The sequence below is a fragment of the Hemiscyllium ocellatum genome, chromosome 37 (assembly GCF_020745735.1).
Source record: "Hemiscyllium ocellatum isolate sHemOce1 chromosome 37, sHemOce1.pat.X.cur, whole genome shotgun sequence".
NCBI classification, from domain to species: domain Eukaryota; kingdom Metazoa; phylum Chordata; class Chondrichthyes; order Orectolobiformes; family Hemiscylliidae; genus Hemiscyllium; species Hemiscyllium ocellatum.
The window spans coordinates 23,486,245-23,508,266 of NC_083437.1; the positions used below are offsets into that span (position 1 = coordinate 23,486,245).

General features: G+C 49.4%; 1 protein-coding gene across 1 annotated transcript in view; it reads right to left on the bottom strand.

The window, feature by feature from the left end:
* The window catches only part of vwa1 (von Willebrand factor A domain containing 1), a 44,727-nt gene extending 22,969 nt beyond the window's left edge, over positions 1-21,758 (bottom strand). Inside the window, exons 1-2 of the mRNA XM_060852248.1 lie at positions 21,469-21,758; positions 5,490-6,053 (exon numbers count right to left, since the gene is read on the bottom strand). Coding sequence (XP_060708231.1) covers positions 5,490-6,053; positions 21,469-21,574 — 670 coding nt within the window. The 5' untranslated portion in view covers positions 21,575-21,758. The remainder of the gene's footprint in view (positions 1-5,489; positions 6,054-21,468) is intronic.
* Positions 21,759-22,022: the final 264 nt, after the last annotated feature.

The window sequence follows — 22,022 nt, forward strand, 5'->3', positions numbered from 1 at the left end:
AGGTCTACAAAATCATGAAGGATATAGACAGGGTAAATAGAGATAAGCTTTTTCCCAGGGTGAGGGATTCAATAACAAGAGGTCATGCATTCAGGGTGAGAGGTGAAAAGTTTAAGGGGGATATATATCAGCTGAGCCTTCATGTGTCTGGGTTCAACAAGTTGCAATTCCCTCCCTAACCCTTTCCATTTCTCTCTCCTCCTTTAAGACCTTCCATCAAACACACCTCTTTGACCAAGATTTCTGTCAGTTGTCCATATGCCTCTTTTGGGTACAGTGTCAGTTTCTTTCTGATGATTATCCCAAGATTGTATTGAGACATGTTTCCAAATTATGATTTTTTTTTATTCACAGGATGCGGATGTTGTTGTCGGGAGCAGCAACTAATGCTTATTTCTAATTACTTCTGGGCAGATGATGGTGAGCTGCCTTTTTGAACCTGCTATAGTCCTACGATTATTATTTACTGTTGTGTTCTGTTCTCAGTGCCCAATAATTAAAATGAGAATATGTGGGCTTCACCCATGCCCGGGGGGGCCAATATCTTTGTGCTATGAATTCCTTCTGTGTTGCATTTACATGTTCACCATCTTAGAAAGGTCCTTTTGTTTCGCATACTCAAACATTGGCATAAAACCTGGTCAGCTGAGTAAAAGAATTTCATTATCAGGTTTTTTTTGCTCTGTATACAGGGTCACCAATGGGGAGAATGGTGGGGGAGGAGTTATGTATCAAGTGTCTTAACTTAGCTGAAAGCTGAGTAATTAAGCCACTAAAAGGATTCTAAAGGTTATTTGTAAATTTTAATTTACAGTTGGAGTAACTGCATTTTCTGTATCAATTTCTTTTTGTGCAATTCAGGAAAATTGGGGTCAGACACAATGAACCACAGTCAAACATCATTAACAGTTAAAGGGAAAGGATACAACCTTAAACTTATAGGTATCTCAAAGGAGACAAATCTTCTGATGTGAAGTGTTCATAAAACCTAAAGACATTCCAACCTTACTGTTTCATTAGGCAAGAGAGTGAAACAGAAGGACAATTTTTTGAAGTCTTGCCCCATTTTTCCAGATTCAGTTTTTGTTGATGGTGAAAGAGGACTTTAAGTGACTCACACATAAGGTAGACCCAGCAGGATCATGTGAATTCAAGTGCTAAATTCAAACAAACCCCCTTTTGTTGAAAGGGTCTTGTCCCCAAATCAGACAAACAGGGGGCTGGAAGAACACATCAAGCCAGGCAGCATCAGGAGGTGGAGAAGTCAACATTTCAGGTGTAACCCTTCTTCAGGGCTGGGGGTGGGTGTAAGCGGAGATGCAGATAAAGGGGATGGGGGGTGCAGGTTGGTGAGGTGGGGATAGGTGAAGCCAGGCAGAGGGTAAAACCTGGTTGGTCGATGGAAGGGAGGTGGATGAGAGTTGGATGATGGGAAGAAAGGTTATTTGAATTTGGAGAACTCAAAGTTGAGTCCTCTTGTCTGTAGGCTGCCCAGGTGGAAGATGAGGTGGTGTTCTTCCAATTTGCAGTTTGATTTGTTATGGCAATGGAGGAGGCCAAGAATGGTCATGTTGGAAGGGAGTGGGAAGGCGAATTAAAATGGGCCGGGACTGGGAGGTCAGGTCAGACCCTCCAACCCAGCTGAGGTACTTGGCGAACCATGCCCTGACATTTGGTCTTCCCGATGTCAAGAAGACCACACTGGGAGCACCTGATACAGAAAACTAGGTTGGAAGAGAGGCAGGTGAACTTCTGTCTCACCTGGAAGGACGGTTTAGAACCCTGATTGGAGGTGAGGGGGCTGGTGTGCCAGCAGGTTTTGCATCTTTTCTGGTTGCAGGAGTACATACCTGGGGATGTTGGTGGGGAGACTGGCGCAAACCAAGAATTTGCGAAGGAGACGGTCCTTGTGGAAGGCAGAGTGAGGGGGAAGGGAAGATGTTCTTGGTGGTGGGGTTTAATTGGAGTTGATAGAAAGTGTTTAAGGATGATACATTGAATGCCGAGACTGGTGGGGTGGTAGATGAGGACAAGGGGTGTCTATTTTATTGTGTTTGGAAGGGGGGAAGATTAGGCAATGGGTTTGGAAAGGGAGGAGGTGTGATGGAGGGCTGTCTGGATGACAGAGCAGGGAAAAGAAATCACAAATTTGTGGAATAGACATAAATAGGCTTGATGGGCAAATATGGATGATCTAACTTTCATTCGTTGATTATTTCTTAAATCCTCTGATCTTCAGACTATAAAATAAATTTTCAATAATCAGTGAAACTTCTGAACTGACAGTCAGCTGTATTGCTTTAGTTAACAAACCAGGTGGTGTAGCATAGGTTCTTGAAATTTTAATAGTTGATTGTTGACAATTCCCCAAGTGCATTTTATGAATGTTTGACTAAGTTCCTAAAACACAGTTACATCAGCAAAGTTTGATTGACAGGTTGAAAAGTCTAATAAAAGATTTTGAAAATGGTTGTTGTAGAATATTATTGTAGTTATTAGTGACAAAGCACTTGAGATTTAAAAGTTTTGAATGGGCTTTCATGAATGGAGAGTTTGTTTTACTACCAAGTCTGTTTAATGAGAGCTATATTAGATTTTTTTGAACTTTATTCTATTTTATCTCCTCATGGCTTTTGAGGTCTATGTATAATGGATACTGAGTGAGTTGGCATTTGGGTAAAGGAGGCCTGGAGTTGGGTGGGGAATAGAAGTGTCAAGATTGAAGTGGTGCTGGAAAAGCACAGCAGGTCAGGCAGCATCCGAGGAGCAGGAAAATCAATGTTTTTCCTGCTCCTCGGATGCTGCCTGACCTGCTGTGCTTTTCCAGCACCACTCTAATCTTGACTCTAATCTCCAGCATCTGCAGTATCCACCTCCGCCCGGGGAATATATGTGAGAATCGGAATGGCATAGGAGGCATAAGGGCCCATGGGAGGCCTGTGGAATATAAGAGGGTGTGACAGGTGAAGGTGAGAGGGCTTCAAATCACCTATCACATCTCGGACAAAGTCCCAGAGACTAGAGGTGCGTCTTCTGAAAGGCCTACATTCACGTGCTGCAGGGTCTATATCTGCCAGTGTTCTGCTTCAAGGATCAGTAGGTCAGGCTCCATCCCACATCTGAAATCCCAAATCAAACACATAGTGTGTCACAGCACCTTTTAGCAAGGTAGATCTGGTTAATCAGAATATTTCTTGACTTGATTTACTTGTCATAGAAGCCAAAATCCAACCCAGAGCCTCTTGAACTCTATGCCTCTCTCTTCAATTACATTGTGAGCTGCTGCAACTTGTCCTATAAGTCTAAGTGAATACAACAGCCTATTTTCCTGTACTATTGCAGACCAACAGCAAAGAAAATGTGAGAAATAAGATCATTGTGTTGAAGGTGAATTAAAATGCCAGTTATATGTCTCTAGGCAGTTCAACTACGTGTAAGTTATGAGTCTGTAATTCAGGAATGTAGCTGGCAGTTCAAGAACTACTCTCATACAAAGGACCCTTTAATATAAGGACTGTAATGGTTAAAAGAGGTAGCTCATCACCAACTTCTGAAGAGCAATGTATGTTGGACTTGTCAGCAATGTCGTATCCCACAACAATCTTTTAAAAAATTAAGCCGTCACTTGGAGCCAACCCTGTCTCATTTAGTGGCTCAGAACAGGCAATGCTTAATCCAATAGCAGATCATACAACCCTCTAAACTCTGGCTTTGAGAATTATTATGCTCATTAATTTAAATGGCACTTTAATCATTCTCCATACAACTCACCAAGATACCTGCGTGAATCAGTCTTTGATATATAGAGTCATAGAGATGTACAGCATGGAAACAGACACTTCGGTCCAACCCGTCCATGCCGACCAGATATCCCAACCCAATCTAGTCCCATCTGCCAGCACCTGGCCCATATCCCTCCAAACCCTTCCTATTCATATACCCATCCAAATGCTTTTTAAATGTTGCAGTTATACTAGCCTCCACCACTTCCTCTGGCAGCTCATTTCATACACGTACCATCTTCTGTGTGAAAAAGTTGCCCCTTAGGTCTCTTTTATATCTTTCCCCTCTCACCCTAAACCTATGCCCTATAATCTTGACTCCCCCCACCCCAGGGAAAAGATTTTGTCTATTTATCCTCTCCCTGCCCCTCAATAATTTTGTAAACCTCTATAAGGTCACCCCTCAGCCTCTGATGCTCTTGAGAAAACAGCCCCAGCCTGTTCAGTCTCTCCCTACAGCTCAAAACCTCCAACCCTGGCAACATCCGTCTGCTTCCACGTGGCAGGTTCTGTGCTGGATATTTGCTCAGCTCCTGTTTATGCTTCAAAGATATTCCTATGATTTTTCGGTATTATTTGGAACACTGACAATACCTAGGTTAGTAATAAATAGAGTTCTTGTCCACATTTTTACCCTTTGCTCCTCAAGCTAATCTGCTCCTATTCCTCACCTTTTCTTTTTAACCAATTTATTTTCTCTCCAAAGAAACCTTCCTAGTGACCATAATTCAAGGATGTGATATCATTTTGTGCGAGGGAGATAATGTTTAAATTAATTGATACTGTGACATATCAAATTGTGCTACAATGGTATTCAACTCATATTACCTTATCTGAAACAGCACAAATTACAAAACTTTCTTCCTCCCTAATTCAGATGCTGGCAAACTGTTTCATTAGAATAGTCCTGCAACTTTAGACAGAAATATTTCTCGATATGGTTGGCTTTAATACATTTGTTTCCTTGAATACTTCAGTGGGCTGTGTTATCCTAAAATGATGTCACAAGGAATTAAAGGCTACGGAGAGAATGCTGGTAAGTGGAGTTGAAATGCCCATCAGCCATGATTGAATGGCGGAGTGGACTCGATGGGCCGAATGGCCTTACTTCCACTCCTATGTCTTATGGTCTTATGGATCAACTCATGCCCTTTTACCATGGGCTCCAATCACATTATAAAGGAACTAGATGCCTGCATGATTCAGCAGTAAATAAACATCTTCAATTAATGTTTCTAAACAAGTAAAAGCTCCTCATTAATGCACCATAAGAGATTCAGTATTTACTGAAGCTTGGATAATCTCCATCCCCAGTTTCAGCAGCTGTTCCAGTTACAGACTTGTACAAAAACTGCCTGCAAGTGCATCAATAGCCTACTGAAGAAATCAAGAAGTCTTGCCTTATACATGATGAAAAGTATTTCTAACTTTCAGTACAAAACTCAAGACAACTAGGTCATCTCCAACCAATATACAACCTCTGGTACTGAATACCTGGGAATTTGCCTCCTTTTTATTGCAGAAAAACTGAACATGGACTGTCCTTGGAGCTGCTTAGTCTCTCAAGGCAGTTGCTGAATTGCACACATAAGGGACTGAGGAGATTCTGGACCCTTCAGTGACAAAAAATGATGATATCAGAATTGGAGAGAACATATCACAGATGCAAATGATTGTATTGAAATAGTGACCAAAGCAGTGATGTACCTAGAATTTCATTACGCAGCTCCTCAGTAATAACGTACATATCATCCGGATCCACGTAATACAGGCGCCTTTCTGATGGGTCACTAGCTGCTGCTTTCAGTTCCATATAATTGCCCCTGCCCGTGCTAACAATGAAAATTGTTGCTCCAAGGTCCTTGAGAAGCTGGATGGGCTCTAATATATCGTCTGATGATGCCCCATCTGTTAGCCATACAAGGACTTTTGGAACATCTGGTCTGGCACCAGCTTTCTGTGTGAACATGGTGTCCTTGGCACGAGTCATTGCTTTGCCAGTATTGGTGTCGCCCAATTTCTGCTCCATATTCAGAAGACCCCATTGGAGAGCAGTGTTTGACATGTATTTGTCGAAAGGAAACTCCAACACTGGGTCATCACTAATGTGCATGAAGCTGACTTGCACATCGCTGGGGCCTATGGTGAATGGCTTCAATAAATCAACAACAAACTCTTTCAATTCAGTGAACTCATAGGGCAAGATACTCCCAGAACTGTCCATCAAGAAGAGCAGATCTCCTTCTGCATCCTCTACAGAATATTCAGCTCCTGTGCAAAAAGGAAAAAAGACAATAGATTAAATTAGAATAAAGGCACAGCTATCAACTGAGCTGAAACATTAACTCGTTTCTCTCACCGATATTGCTCAATCTGCTGGATACTTTCAGTGTTTTCTTGTGGATTTTATTGTGAATCAATATTTGCATTGGCACAGAATTAAATTCTATTTACAAATGTTATGAATGATTCCTGCACTGAGGTGTCGAGATGTGAGAAAGATCCTGAGAATCTTTAGGTTGCAAGTCAGAATATATTATCTGACTCCAGCAATCAATAGTGAGTACGGTTCTGGGGTAGGAAAGGCAATTTTGATAACCCTCCTGCCAAAAGGATATTGATGCATTTCTAATGGGGTTGATTAGACAATTAAAGCATTTCTGGCTGCTTCCAACTTCAAACTTGAGTCAAATGCCTTTATTTTAATTTGACTTCCTGTGTCTGCGTGAGTTTCCTCTGGGTGCTCCAGTTTCCTCCCACAACCCAAAGGTGTGCAGGTTAGGTGGAATAGCCATGCTAAATTGCCCATAGTGTTCAGGGATATGTAGATTAGGGGTAAATGTAGAGTAATGGGGGGATGGGTTTGGGTGGAATACTCTTTGGAGGGTCGGTGTGGACTTGTAGGGCCGAAGGGCCTGTTTCCACGCTGTAGGGATTTGATGAAATTCTGTGACTGCTGACCTGTCTCCACTGTATTGGGTATTGGCAGGATGAGCTGTCAATCAAATCTTCTCACTCTAATCATCCACCCTATTTAAATAGTCTGCTTAAATGCAATCAATCCTGAGTTGTGCTCAGTGGGAGAGAATCATTCACACATCCAGCATCCTCTCTGAAATGTATGAATGAATGCACTTGTCTCAAACTGACGTGGTCTTTAAGAAACACAATTCTGTTTGTCCTGTCTATTAGGTTTTATTATATGCGGTTATTACAGTAAATAGGGAGGCACTGTGGCACAGTGGTTAGCACTGCTGCCTCACAGCGCCAGAGACCCGAGTTCAATTCCCGACTCAGGCGACTGACTGTGTGGAGTTTGCACATTCTCCCTGTGTCTGCGTGGGTTTCCTCCGGGTGCTCCGGTTTCCTCCCACAGTCCAAAGATGTGCAGGCCAGGTGAATTGGCCATGCTAAATTGCCTGTAGTGTTTGGTGTAGGGGGATGGGTGAGTTGCGCTTTAGCGGGTCGGTGTGGACTTGTTGGGCCGAAGGGCCTGTTTCCACACTGTAATCTAATCTAATTTAAATAACCTGAAATGCCTCCAAAACTGAAAATTCAATGATTTCAAAATGGAAACTGCTGGTTGCCTAGCTTTACCTATGAGTTTTTCAGTGTTTTTATGGCATAAGTTGAGGTTTTGCACACGATTGCTTTCTGTTAATTATCCCACAACTGCTATTAATTCCTATCAAAGGAAAAAATGGAAAGGAATACTATACAATCAATTTTTTCGGTAAAATGGTCTGCTCATCAACTACTAGGACAAGGAAATGGGGTAAGTCAACATTTGACAGCATCAGTGAAAGTTTACACACCTGAAACCTTAACTCTCGTACTCTGTCCACAGATGCTGCCAAGACCTATTGAACATTTCTGGCATTTTCTGCTTTGGGTTCTGCTGGTGCCCTCGACAAATTAATCCCTCATCCATCATTGGTAACAGCTGCAAATGTGTTGCTGGTCAAAGCACAGCAGGCCAGGCAGCATCTCAGGAATAGAGAATTCGACGTTTCGAGCATAAGCCCTTCATGCTCGAAACGTCGAATTCTCTATTCCTGAGATGCTGCCTGGCCTGCTGTGCTTTGACCAGCAACACATTTGCAGCTGTGATCTCCAGCATCTGCAGACCTCATTTTCTACATCATTGGTAACAAACAACTGTCCAGCCACTTATTTCACTGTTGTTTGTAGGAGTCTACTCAGAAATTGTTTATGTTTAATACAAAATTCACTGCAGTTCAAAGATATTTCATTGGCTCTGGGGCACTTTGAGGTTGTGAAGAGCAGCTCTACAAATCAATCCACATCATTACAAAGCCTTAGAAGCATAAAGGAATACCTACTCCTGGATCAAGAGACATGGGTTCAAGTCCCATCTACTCCAGAAGTGTGTCACAACAGCTCTGAACAGGTAGATTAGAAAGATAGGCTTTTAATAAAACATTTAAAATTAAAAAAAAGAATCAGAAGGAAAATGTGACAAGGTGGATTTCAGTAGTTTGAAGATTTAAATATGGATGATGGTTGCACCATTCTTCTTCCAGTGGTACCCTTTCCCTCAAACCAGTTCACTGTCGTACCACACTGCCATGTTCATTGGCTATACTTTGGTTCATTCCCCTCAATTCCTGTCTGACATTTGTAACTAGCAGTGTATTAGGCAGGTATTACACGGCAGAACTTCACAGTGAGGTTCAAAGTTTCCAAAGTGGCCCTTAAAAGAAATATGAAACTTGCAGCTGCGAGTTAATGAAATAAAAATTAAATCTGAACAGTAAGTAAATGTGGTAGGCAGCGATTCAAGAGAGGACACACAAACCAGAATTGATGGTAATACAAGCTGCTGGTAAGGCTGACTAACAGCCATACAAAAGATTTATGTTTGGCCCCAAGCAGTGTGTAAATGCATAAGAAGTGACTCTATTGTGCTTGAAGCACAATAATATATGATTCATTCAACTTGAGACAATCATACTCCATACACAGCAGATCAAAGACAGGCACTCCCAGGGCACATAAACCACTTAGCCTTCTTTGTCATGTACCCTTGTCACCCTATTATCAATGGGTTTCTGTCACTTCCAGTAAAAGTTGGTGCATAAAATAATTGCTTTTGCAGTATTTGTCCAAAATGGAGTCATAGAGCTGTGCATCATGGAAACAGACCCTTCAGTCCAAATTGTCCATACCAACCAGATATCCTAAATTCATCTAGTCCAATTTACCAGTCTTTGGCCTACATCACTCTAAACCCTTCCTGTTCTTAAATAAAATAGACTTTTACACAACTAGTAACAGTTGCTATTTTTTATAAAATCATTCCATTAAGACATGTTATAACATATCTCTGTAGCAGGCAGGACTTGAGCTCAGAACTCCTCTCCCAGAGGCAGGGACATTATCACTACATCACAAGAGTCCTTCTGTGAACAGTGCTCACGACCCCCGCTCAGCGAGACAATCGCTGCATGTAAATTGCAGCTGTTGTTAATTCTTTATAAAGCCTAAACACGTTCATGCACTTAAGGATGTGCTGGGTTGGGAATACACTTTACAGGAAGTTATGAACTTTTTTTCTCATGAAGGTGAACTTTGTTTGAATATTCATAAAAAACTTTGCATTTCAGACATGCAACGTAAACACCAAACATGGCCTCGGCTGGTACAGCACCAGCAGGGGGCAGAGTAAAGCTCCGTCTATACTGCCCAATACACACTCAGGTGTAGCATTAGTTAATTACAGAGTAACAGTGAGGAACACACAAATCAAGACCAAGAGTAGGCTTTTCATTTCCTCCAGTCAGTTGTTCTATTCAATAACATCATGCTGATCTGATTGTAACCTCAAAGCCATATTCCTGCCAACCCCCAATAACATTTCACCCCTTGTTTAACAAGAATCTCTCCACCTCTGTCTGAAAAATATTCAAGGACTCTGCTTCCACCACCCAAACGTGAAGGGAGTTCCAAATACTCTCAACTTTCAAAGAAAAATATTCGCCTAATCTCAGTTTGAAATGGGCAAACCCTGATTTTTAAAAAGTGACCCCCAATTCGAGAATTTTCCATTAGCAGAAACATCATGTCCAGATCTACCCCGTCAAAACCCTTTAGGATTTTGGTTATTTCAATCAATTTATCTTTTAGTCTTCTAACCTCTGGCAGATATGAGCCTAGCCTGTCCAATCATTCCTCCAAAGGCAACTCTCCCATGCCAGCAAACCTTCTCGGAACTGCAATTTGCTTCCCTCTGTAAAGAAGATGGCCACTATTATGGAGAGAAGTCCAGATGTGGTCTCAGCTTTGCCCTGAATAACTAAAGCATAGCTTCCCTACGTTTATATTCAGTTTCCTTTATGATGAATGCTAACTTTCTATGAGCTTTGCTAATTAGTTCTGTATGGAGGAAGTGAGGACTGCTAGAGATCAGGAATGAGGATTGCTCATTTTTGATGAAGGGCTTATGCCCGAAACATCGACTCTCCTGCTCCTTGGATGTTGCTTGACCAGCTGTGGTTTTCCAGCACCACACTCTTTGACTAACTATTTCTGTACCTGCATTCTAACCTTTTGCAATTCATGTAGACAGACACCCAGAAACACTGCATCTCGGAGCTCTGACATTGTTTAGATAATATGGTTCTTTTTCATTCTTCCTGTCAAAGGAACAATTTCACATGTTCCCACATTATACTCCATTTGCCACATCTTATTGCACTCACATTATACTCCATTTGCACATCATTGACAACTCGCTCAACCCATCAATGTATTTTTGTAATCACACATCTCCTACCTATCTTTGGGTCATCAGCAAATTTTGGAACCATAACCTCCTGTGCTTTTATTAATATAAATTATCAGTAGCTAAGGTCCAAGTACCAATCCCTGTGACACACCATTTATTACATATTGCCAATCTGAAAAGGACGCATTTACAGTTACTGTCTGCTTTCTGTTAGCCAGCTAATCTTTCATCCATGTTGATGTTTGATTCTCCTAACCATTGCTCTCCCATGTCAAGTATAGTAGAGGGTAAGCATAGAATGAAGTTCTTAATAATGTGCTTCAGGTCAATACTGTACCTGCGTGACGTTGCTAACGTGTGGATTGCTGTAATTTTATATTTAAATCACGTTTAAAAATATATTGCCAGTACATTTTTGACAGATGTTAGAAAATCATTCAGCTCACCTTAACTCAGTCAAAAAGATGCTAAACTCTTTTCATTGCAGAATTCTATGCATTCTGAAAAAAATTGTAAGTTTGTTTTCCCTATTAATTTTTTTCAAAGTCTGTTACACATGGTAAACAATCTTTGTATAAAGAAGTATTTATTATCCTTTTGCCAAAATGTATGTTTTACTAGGTGGAATCTTTGTTGGCTGGATCTTAAGAGTTAACAGAAAAGGCACACTCGCTGTTGACTCACTGTTTGGGTGGTTATATGTTGAGTTGGTGATCCACTCTATACACTTTTCAATTTTTTCTTCTCCTGACTTAGCTGGGAAATTAAAGCATTGGAGGCATATAGCAAGTGATTAATTCAATCTCACCCACTTAATACCATCACACAAAGTCAAAATACCCCCTAACAAGTGTCAAGTCTATTAAGGATCCTAAATCTCTTTCAGCTCCATTGATAATTACTGCAATACCGTCATGGACTAAATCTGCCAAATAGTTTTTTACGTGTGTGATCAAAATTTAATTTACTTCCCTTGAATTGCAACTGTCATCCTGTTCCATGATGATATCCAACTCATTCTGTAATTTCAGGGCAGTTTTCTCCCAATTCACTGCATCTCTTACTTTGGTACAATCTGAGGATTGATCACTTTGCATTTAGTTTCTGAATTCAGGTCATTTATGTAAATTAAAAATAGCTATAGTTTCTACACCAATCTGTCCAGACCAATGTAATTCCTTCTGCAAGCACTCATTTTTCCCAACTATTTGATCAATGATTTATCTAATCTGAGGGTTTACTCTGGATCACTGACATACTGAGTTTAATTAGCAGCCTCGTTGCAGAATTACATCAAATATCTTTTAGAAGTCAATATAGGACTTTCCACAGTTGACTGGAGTTGTCACTTCATTGATGACATTGAAGGTGTATGTCAGGCAGTGTCCTTCTGAATCTATGATGATTTGTTTACTAAATTATTGTACTGATTGTCCTCAATTTCAATCTGACATCAATTAGTTATTTTATTTTGAATTAAATGAATCTTTAGTTGTACCTCTGCTTTCCAATACAGGCACTAGTTTACCCTGTATTCAATTTTCTGCTGCCTAATTCCTACCTTGTGTCTCCCTCATATTCGTTGTTTGTGTAACTCAAATCTCCTTTTGGGTCTCTCACAGCCCTCTGAGATAAACAACCATCCATCTCTGAGGACATATTTGCTTTGTGCTCTTTTAAGCTGTCTAAAAAGCACAATTTTATTTATTTGAAGTGATGGATTTTGCTTAGGCTATTCCTGTTTTGGAAGCACACATTGTCCTATCTGAATTGTTGAAAGGATGTTTATGACTTGTGTTCATGTTCGGTTTCAAACTTGTTTACAGTTGTTGAAGTTATCAAGAACAAATCACATTAAAATAACATCTCTAACACAGCAAACACTTCAAAGCACTTCCCTGTCCTAATACATTTTAATACTGGAAAAGACATTTAATTTCACTAATGTGCCAAGCCACGGCCTCTATAATTTTTATCTAGCTTGTTCTTTGTACCTCTGACTACTATTTTTGGATTGCTTAATTATTAATTCCAGTTTATTTTTTTTCAAGATTATTTATTATTCTTGTTCTTTAATTTGTTTATTAATCTATTCAAGATCACATTTGTTTAGCTTGTTGATAACCAGGAATGTAACTAACTTTCATGCTCAGCGTTATGTCTTTAAAAGGAGTTTCACTTGACCTCTGCTGAATCACTGTTACATGACCTCCCCAAAACTGGTGTGTTAGTTGTTCCCCCATTTCTTCGAATTGAGCCTTTTGATGGTCATTTACAATTTCCTGACTTATGTATTTGACTTCATATTGAACTTGAACATTTTGTACTCATTATTCTACAGGGGGTCCGTTAATAACAGCAATGCCTGATACACAATCAGGATGCTGGAAATCTCACAAATATAATCCAAAAATGCTGGAAGCACACAGCATTACTGCTGGGCAGTTAACTTTGGAGAGAAAAACAGACTTGACATCTTAGGTTGCAATCTTTGAATGGTCACAAATACGAAAGTCTATTGTTTTTTAACTTTCCAGACACCTGACTAGAGTGTTATCTCCTGTCAGAGTGAGATAAACACTGCGTCTTTAGGTTTCCAGTAATACAGTAGAACATGAAGCAGATATACAGTACAAAACTTGAAGCCACAGATTGCTTTCATAAATCAAACCTTTCTATTAAAATAAAACTTCCCTATTCTCACATACTCTTGCCATCTCTTCACAGTACAAACTACCCTCCCTTCTGGAGGGGTGTAACAAACTGCTCTTGACAGCTTTAATGAATTTCACTTTCGGGATGTTCAACCTGAATAACGTCATTAAGATGCTTTCTCCCTATTTCTGAAATGATAGCAGCCTATATTCCAGGTGTGAGGACTGTGTAGATGCACAGGAAAGCCCCAGTGCTCTTTGATGAGGGATTATTGCTATCTGCGATACAGTTCAAATCCAAGTTTATCGCTGGCTTGGTCCACAAACAGGAAATGGCCATTTATTGCTTGCAAGGGGACCAGCTAAAATCACACTAATCTGTTATCAGTAATAACTTGGATTCACGAGCCTTTGTTGTTCTGCTCATGGAGTTGGGGTGGGGTGATCACTAGGGAGTGTGTAAACATTCCAATATAACGGCTTTGTGATTCAGGAGTGGCTAGACGCTAAAACCCAGTGCAAAGTCAATACATGCTAAACTGGAGAAAAATTCAGACCTGGTAGGTCAGAGCTGGTGTCTGAGTGTTTGAAATTATACTGGCAACAACTAAATGTGGTTTAGCACTTTGACCAGGTTTTTATTGTAAGGCACATAGAATCATACAGCTGGATAGCACAGAAACAGACCCTTTGGTCCAACTCGTCCATGCCAACCAGATATTCTAAATTCATCTAGTCACATTTGCCAGCATCCCAGTCCTGTGCACTAGGAATCGGTTTGACAGGAAACTCAAGACATTTCTGTGTCTGTGTGAGACAAACATGCCCCATCTGGAGAGAGATCTATCTTCCTCTGTCCCCCTCCTGTAAAGCCAACCAGTGGCAGAAATAGTAAGGAGTAAGGTTCTACCAGGCACATGAGTGAACCAGCCCAGAAAAGGGAGGGGGACAGAGGATGTCAGTGAAATAATATGGGACAGAAAACCATTAGGTTCAGTGGGTTGAGATACTACATGGCTCCAGGGTCTCTGTTGTCCACCAGGTTCTCTCAGTTTAGAGGTGCTGGCAAAAGGTGCTCTCCCCTTTCCCTCACCATGTCCCCCTTCTCCCCTTGTCTCCCCTCACCCCATCCCACGCCCCTTCCCCTCACCCTCCCCATGTCCCTCTCCATGTCTCCCCTCTCCCCTTCCCCTCCGCAGGTCTACCCCCTTCCCATGTCTCCCCTCTCCCATCCATCTCCCCATGTCCCCTCTTCCCTTCCTTTTCCCCTCCCCATGTCTCCCCTCTCCCATCCCCCTCCCCATGTCCCCCTCTCCCCTTCCTTTTCCCCTCCCCGTGTCTCCCCTCTCCATCCCCCTCCCCATGTCCCCCTCTCCCTTTACCCCCCCCCTTGTCTCCCCCTCCCCTCCCCATGTACCCCCTCTCCCCTTCCCCTCTCCCTCCCCTTGTCTCCCCTCTCCCCTTCCCCTCCCCTTGTCTCCCCTCTCCCCTTCCCCTCCACTCCCCTCCCCATGTCTCCCCTCTTCACTCCCCATGTCTCCCCTCTCCCCTCCCCTCCCCTCCCCATGTCTCCCCTCTCCCCTTTCCCCTCCCCTCCCAATGTCTCCCCTCTCCCTACCCTTCCCCATGTCCTCCTCTACACTTGTCCCCCCTCTCCCATTCCCCTCTTCGCTTGTCTCCCCTCTCCCCTTCCCCTCCCCATGTACCCCTTCTCATGTTCCCCTCCCCATGTACCCCCCTCCCCTTCCCCTCCCCCTCTCCTTGTCTCCCCTCTCCCCCTTGCCCTCCCCAAGTACCTCCTCTCCTGTTCCCTGCCCCATGTCCACCCTCTCCCATCTCCCTCCACATGTCTCCCTCTCCCCTTCGCCTTCCCCTCCCCTTGTCCCCCCTCTCCCCTTCCCCTCTTCGCTTGTCTCCCCTCTCCCCGTCCCCTCCCCTCACCCTCCCCATGTCTCCCCTCTCCCCATCCCCTCTCCATGTACGCCCTCTCCCCTTCCCCTCCCCTCTCCCATCCCCCTCCACATGTCCCTGTCTCCCCTTCCCCTCCCCTTGTCCCCCCTCTCCCATCCCCCTCCGCCCTCTCACCTTCCCCTGCCCTTATCCAGCCTCTCCCTTCCCCATGTACCCCCGATCTCCTTCCCCGCCCCATGTACCCCCTTTCCTCTTCCCATTCCCGTCCCCTTGCCTCCCCTCACCCATCCCCCTCTCCACCTCCCCTTCACCTTGCCTCATCTCCCCCCTCCCCTACCCCTCACAACGTCTCCCCACTCCCCTTCCTCACGCCATGTCTCCCCCTCCCCTTCCCCTCGCCACGTCTCCCCCTCCCCTTCCCCTCGCCACGCCTCCCCTCTCCCCTTCCCCACGCCACGTCTCCCCCTCCCCTTCCCCACGCCACGTCTCCCCCTCCCCTTCCCCACGCCACGTCTCCCTATCCCCTTCCCCACGTCTCCCCCCCCATCCCCTTCCCCACGTCTCCCCCCCCTATCCCCTTCCCCACGTCTCCCCCTCCCTATCCCCTTCCCCACGTCTCCCCCTCCCCATCCCCTTCCCCACATCTCCCCCTCCCCTTTCCCCTTCCTCACGTCTCCCCCTCCCCTTTCCCCTTTCCCACGTCTACCCCTCCCCTTCCCCTTCCTCTCCCCACGTCTCCCGCTCCCATTCCTCTCCCCACATCTCCCCCCTCCCCTTCCCCACATCTCCCCCCTCCCCTTCCCCACGTCTCCCCCCTCCCTTTCCCCACGTCTCCCTCTCCCCTTCCCCTCCCCATGTACCCCCTTTCCCATCCCCCTCCACATGTCCCCATCTCCTCTTCATCTCCCCTTGTCTCCCCTTCCCCTCCCCTTGTCCCCCCTCTCCACTTCCCCTCCCCTTGTCCCCCCCTTCTCCTCCCCTTGTCTCCCCTTCCTCTCTCCCCATGTCCCCCACCCCCTCTCCCAATGTCTCTCCTCTCCCATTCCCCTCTCCCCATGTCTCCCCTCTCCCCTTCCCTCCCCTTTCCCCTTCCCCTCTCCCAATGTCTCCCCTCTCCCCTTCCTCTCTCCCCTTGTCTCTCCTCTCCCCTTCCCTCCCCTTTCCCCTTCCCCTCTCCACATGTCTCCCCTCTCCCCTTCCCATGTCTCCCCTTTCCCCTTCCCCCATGTCTCCCCTCTCCCCTTCCCATGTCTCCCCTTTCCCCTTCCCCCATGTCTCCCCTCTCCCCTTCCTCTCTCCCATGTCCCGCACTCCCCTTTCCCCATGTCTCTCCTCTCCCATTACCCCCTCCCCATGTCTCCCCTCGCCCCTTCCCCTCCCCTTTCCCCTTCCCCTCTCCCCTTGTCTCTCCTCTCCCCTTCCCTCCCCTTTCCCCTTCCCCTCTCCCCATGTCTCTCCTCTCCCCTTCCCATGTCTCCCCTCCCCTCCCCTTTCCCTCTCCCCATGTCTCCCCTCTCCCCATGTCTCCCTTCTCTCCTTCCTCTCTCCCCATGTCTCCCCTCTCCCCATGTCTCCCCTCTCTCCTTCCTCTCTCCCCATGTCTCCCCTCTCCCCTTCCCCTCTCCCCATGTCTCCCCTCCCCCCATGTCTCCCTCCTCTCCCCATGTCTCCCCTTCCCCTCTCCCCATATCTCCCCTCTCCCCTCCCTCCTGTCTCCCCTCACCCCATCCCATGCCTCCCCTCCCCTCTCCTCACCCCTTCCCATGCCTCCCTTCCCCTCCCCTCCCCTCACCCCTTCCCATGCCTCCCCTCCCCTCACCCCTTCCCATGCCTCCCTTCCCCTCCCCTCCCCTCACCCCTTCCCATGCCTCCCCTCCCCTCCCCTCCCCTCACTCCTTCCCATGTCTCCCCTCTCCCCTTCCCTCCCCCAACCCCTTCCCATGTCTCCCCTCTCCCCTTCCCTCCCCCAACCCCTTCTCATGTCTCCCCTCACCCCTTCCCATGTCTCCTCACTCCCCTTCCCTCCCCTCACCCCTTCCCATGTCTCCCCTCTCCCCTTCCCTCCCCTCACCCCTTCCCATGTCTCCCCTTCCCTCCCCATGGACCCCCTCCCCTTCCCCACACCATATCTCCCTTCTCCCCTTCCCCTCCCCCCTTGTCTCCCTTCTCCCCTTCCCCTCCCCCATCTCCCCTTCCCCATCTCCCCTCTCCCCTTCCCCTCCCCCATCTCCCCTTCCCCTCCCCCATCTCCCCTTCCCCTTCCCCATCTCCCCTTCCCCATCCCCTCCCCCATCTCCCCTCCCCCTTCTCCCCTTCCCCTTCCCCTCCCCCATCTCCCCTCTCCCCTTCCCATCTCCTCTCTCCCCTTCCCCTCCCCCATCTCCCCTTCCCCTCCCCCCCGTCTCCCCTCTCCCCTTCCCCTCCCCCCCTGTCTCCCCTCTCCCCTTCCCCTCCCCCCCTGTCTCCCCTCTCCCCTTCCCCTCCCCCCCTGTCTCCCCTCTCCCCTTCCCCTCCCCCCATCTCCCCTCTCCCCTTCCCCTCCCCCCCATTTCTCCCCTCTCCCCTCCCCCTCCCCCCATGTCTCCCCTCTCCCCTTCCCCTCCCCCATGTCTCCCCTCTCCCCTTCCCCTCCCCCCATGTCTCCCCTCTCCCCTCCCCCTCCCCTCTCCCCTTCCCCTCACCCCTTCCCCTCCCCATCTCCCCCTCCCCTTCCCCATCTCCCCTCTCCCCTTCCCCTCCATCTCCCCTTCCCCTCCCCCATCTCCCCTTCCCCTCCCCCATCTCCCCTTCCCCATCTCCCCTTCCCCTTCCCCTCCCCCATCTCTCCTCTCCCCTTCCCCATCTCCCCTTCCCCTTCTCCCCTTCCCCTTCCCCTTCCCCTCCCCATCTCCTCTCTCCCCTTCCCCTCCCCCATCTCCCCTTCCCCTCCCCCCCGTCTCCCCTCTCCCCTTCCCCTCCCCCCCATCTCCCCTCTCCCCTTCCCCTCCCCCCCATTTCTCCCCTCTCCCCTCCCCCTCCCCCCATGTCTCCCCTCTCCCCTTCCCCTCCCCCATCTCCCCTCTCCCCTCTCCCCTCTCCCCTCCCCCTCCCCTCTCCCCTTCCCCTCTCCCCATCTCCCCCTCCCCTCTCCCCTTCCCCTCTCCCCATCTCCCCCTCCCCTTCCCCTCTCCCCTTCCCCTCTCCCCATCTCCCCCTCTCCCCATCTCCCCCTCCCCTTCCCCTCTCCCCATCTCCCCATCTCCCCCTCCCCTTCCCCTCTCCCCATCTCCTTCCCCTCTCCCCATCTCCCCATCTCCCCCTCTCCTTCCCCTCTCCCCATCTCCCCCTCCCCTTCCCCTCTCCCCATCTCCCCATCTCCCCCTCCCCTTCCCCTCTCCCCATCTCCCCCTCCCCTTCCCCTCTCCCCATCTCCCCTCCCCTTCCCCTCTCCCCATCTCCCCCTCTCCTTCCCCTCTCCCCATCTCCCCATCTCCCCCTCCCCTTCCCCTCTCCCCATCTCCCCCTCTCCTTCCCCTCTCCCCATCTCCCCATCTCCCCCTCCCCTTCCCCTCTCCCCATCTCCCCCGCCCCTTCCCCTCTCCCCATCTCCCCCTCCCCTTCCCCTCTCCCCATCTCCCCCTCTCCTTCCCCTCTCCCCATCTCCCCATCTCCCCCTCCCCTTCCCCTCTCCCCATCTCCCCCTCTCCTTCCCCTCTCCCCATCTCCCCCTCCCCTTCCCCTCTCCCCATCTCCCCCTCTCCTTCCCCTCTCCCCATCTCCCCCTCTCCTTCCCCTCTCCCCATCTCCCCCTCTCCTTCCCCTCTCCCCATCTCCCCCTCTCCTTCCCCTCTCCCCATCTCCCCCTCTCCTTCCCCTCTCCCCATCTCCCCCTCTCCCCATCTCCCCCTCCCCTTCCCCTCTCCCCATCTCCCCCTCCCCTTCCCCTCTCCCCATCTCCCCATCCCCTTCCCCTCTCCCCATGTTTCCCCTCTCCCCATGTTTCCCCTCTCCCCATGTCTCCCCTCTCCCCATGTCTCCCCTCTCCCCATGTCTCCCCTCTCCCCTTCCCCTCCCCCATGTCTCCCCTCTCCCCTTCCCCTTCCCCCATGTCTCCCCCTCCCCTCCCCTCCCCCTCCCCTCTCCCCTTCCCCTCTCCCCATCTCCCCCTCCCCTTCCCCTCTCCCCATCTCCCCCTCCCCTTCCCCTCTCCCCATCTCCCCCTCTCCCCATCTCCCCCTCCCCTTCCCCTCTCCCCCTCTCCCCATCTCCCCCTCCCCTTCCCCTCTCCCCATCTCCCCCTCTCCTTCCCCTCTCCCCATCTCCCCATCTCCCCCTCCCCTTCCCCTCTCCCCATCTCCCCATCTCCCCCTCCCCTTCCCCTCTCCCCCATCTCCCCCTCTCCTTCCCCTCTCCCCATCTCCCCCTCCCCTTCCCCTCTCCCCATCTCCCCCTCTCCTTCCCCTCTCCCCATCTCCCCCTCCCCTTCCCCTCTCCCCATCTCCCCCTCTCCTTCCCCTCTCCCCATCTCCCCCTCTCCTTCCCCTCTCCCCATCTCCCCCTCTCCTTCCCCTCTCCCCATCTCCCCCTCTCCTTCCCCTCTCCCCATCTCCCCCTCTCCCCATCTCCCCCTCCCCTTCCCCTCTCCCCATCCCCTTCCCCCATGTCTCCCCTTCCCCTCCCCCATGTCTCCCCTCTCCTCTTTCCCTTCCCCTATGTCTCCCCTCTCCCCTTCCCCTCCCCATGTCTCCCCTCTCTCATCCCCCTCCCCATGTCCTCCTCTCTCCTCCCCATGTCTCCCCTCTCCCTTTCTCATGTCTCCCCTCTCCATTTCCCCCTCTCATTCCCCTCCCTCCCCATGTCTCCCTCCTCCCTTTCCCATGTCTCCCCCTCCCATTCCCCTCCCAATGTCTCCCCTCTTCCATCCCCCCTCCCCATCCCCATGTCTCCCCTCTCCAATCCCCCTCCCCATGTCCCCCTCACCCCTCTCCCCTCCCCATGTCCCCTCCCCCTCTCCCCTCCCCCTCCCCATGTCCACCGTCCCCTCCCCTCCCCCTCCCCATGTCCCCCGTCCCCTCCCCTCCCCCTCCCCATGTCCCCCCGTCCCCTCCCCATGTCTCCCCTCTCCCTTTCCCCTCCCCATTTCCCTTCCCACGTTTCCCCTCTCTCCTTCCCCCTCCCCTCCCCTCCACACGTCTCCCCTCACCCGTCCCCCTCCCCTCCCCACGTCTCCCATCACCCATCACCCGTCCCCCTCCCCTCCCCTCCCCACGTCTCCTCTCTTCTGTCCCCCTCCCCACGTCTCCCATCACCCGTCCCCCCCCTCCCCACGTCTCCCCTCACCCGTCCCCCTCCCCTCCCCTCCCCAAGTCTCCCATCACCCGTCCCCCTTCCCTCCCCACGTCTCCCCTCACCCGTCCCCCTCCCCTCCCCAAGTCTCCCATCACCCGTCCCCCTCCCCTCCCCAAGTCTCCCATCACTCGTCCCTCTCCCCTCCCCACGTCTCCTCTCTTCTGTCCCCCTCCCCACGTCTCCCCTCTCCCGTCCCACATCACCCCTCTCCCCATCCTCTCCCCGCTTGTCCTCACTCTCCCATCCCCCTGCCGCTTGTCCCCCTCTCCCCTTCCCCTCCCCATCTTCGCTCCCCTCATCCAACCTTCCCTCCCATGTCACCCTCCCTCCTGTGCCCCTTCCCCATGACCCTCCCATCCTCCCCAGGTCCCTCTCTCCCCTCAGTGCCCTCTCCGGGCCCGGGTCTCGCTCTCATCCCCCCGTCCCCTTTAGGCGGAGGACAGAGAAACAGCTGGAACTTGGTTCCCTGACGGTTCTGTCTCCTTTAACCCGGAAAGCCATTGAGATGCCTCAGTCCAGACAGAGCGGTGTCTGTTTCCGATCCGTCCCGGCCAGGGGCTGTGGATCTGAGCGGAATTAGAACCCAGACAGAGAGAGAGAGAGAGAGAGCCCTCACCAGGTGATGAGAAACTCTGTACCATCCACACTTTACAAAACAATCAAACCATCTTGCACAATCCGTCTCTTCTGAGTTAGAGCAAGATCTGTCTCTGGGTCAGAAGGAGTGAAATTGGCAAGAATGAGATTTCAGGTGTAGATTTCAACCACCCCAGACCTGGAGGAAGAATGGGGTTCACTCTCGATGCGAGGATTCTCCTGCCCAGCCCTAGGGAGAGAACAATTCCCCCCAAACTGGGTCTGAGGTGCTGCCCAGAAATAACACCAGCTCCACACACAAACCCTGCAGTTTTTGGAAACTGAGAATCCTGACATCTGACTGAGATTTGTCTTCAGCTTCTGAAATGTAACTTCTTCCTCAAGTGACAGATTTGAACCACCCTCCCCTCCCCAGGGTCCTGCCGCCCCCACCTGCATTCTGGCTCACCTGTGCACAGGAATATCCAGGCGGCCAGCAGGAGGGATTGCAGACTGCTGGCCCGGACCGGGAGCATGGCGGCTCGCAGCTCCGGGCTCTGTGGGTCTCTGCTCATTTTCCAGCCAGCGGCACCTCGGCGCTGGACTCTCCGAGGGACCGTGCGGGGCACATCTCAAAGTGGAGCCGGCTTCCCGTGCCGCTGTGCCCGCGGATGGAGCTGCTCCCCGCCCCGTGCACCGCGGTTGGAGCGAAGGCAGAGGGAGAGAGCTCTGCGGTGGACTCTCCCCCTGTACATCTATTTCACGTTTTGAACCCGAGGCACAGCGTCACCGCGATCCTGGCACCGTGCCTGCAAAATAGAGAAACAAACCCAAAGTTTAACCATCTTATCACCCGCAGAAATGAAAACTAAGGTCTCCCATAGCCCAACGCCTTCACTTCCTTACATCTTCAACAACTTTTAGAACTCCCAGTTGTTGCAAACACAAAATCGGAATAGGAGTAGGCCATTCGGCCCTTCCATACAACTCCATCATTGGATAGTCAATCCTTATTGTGGCTTC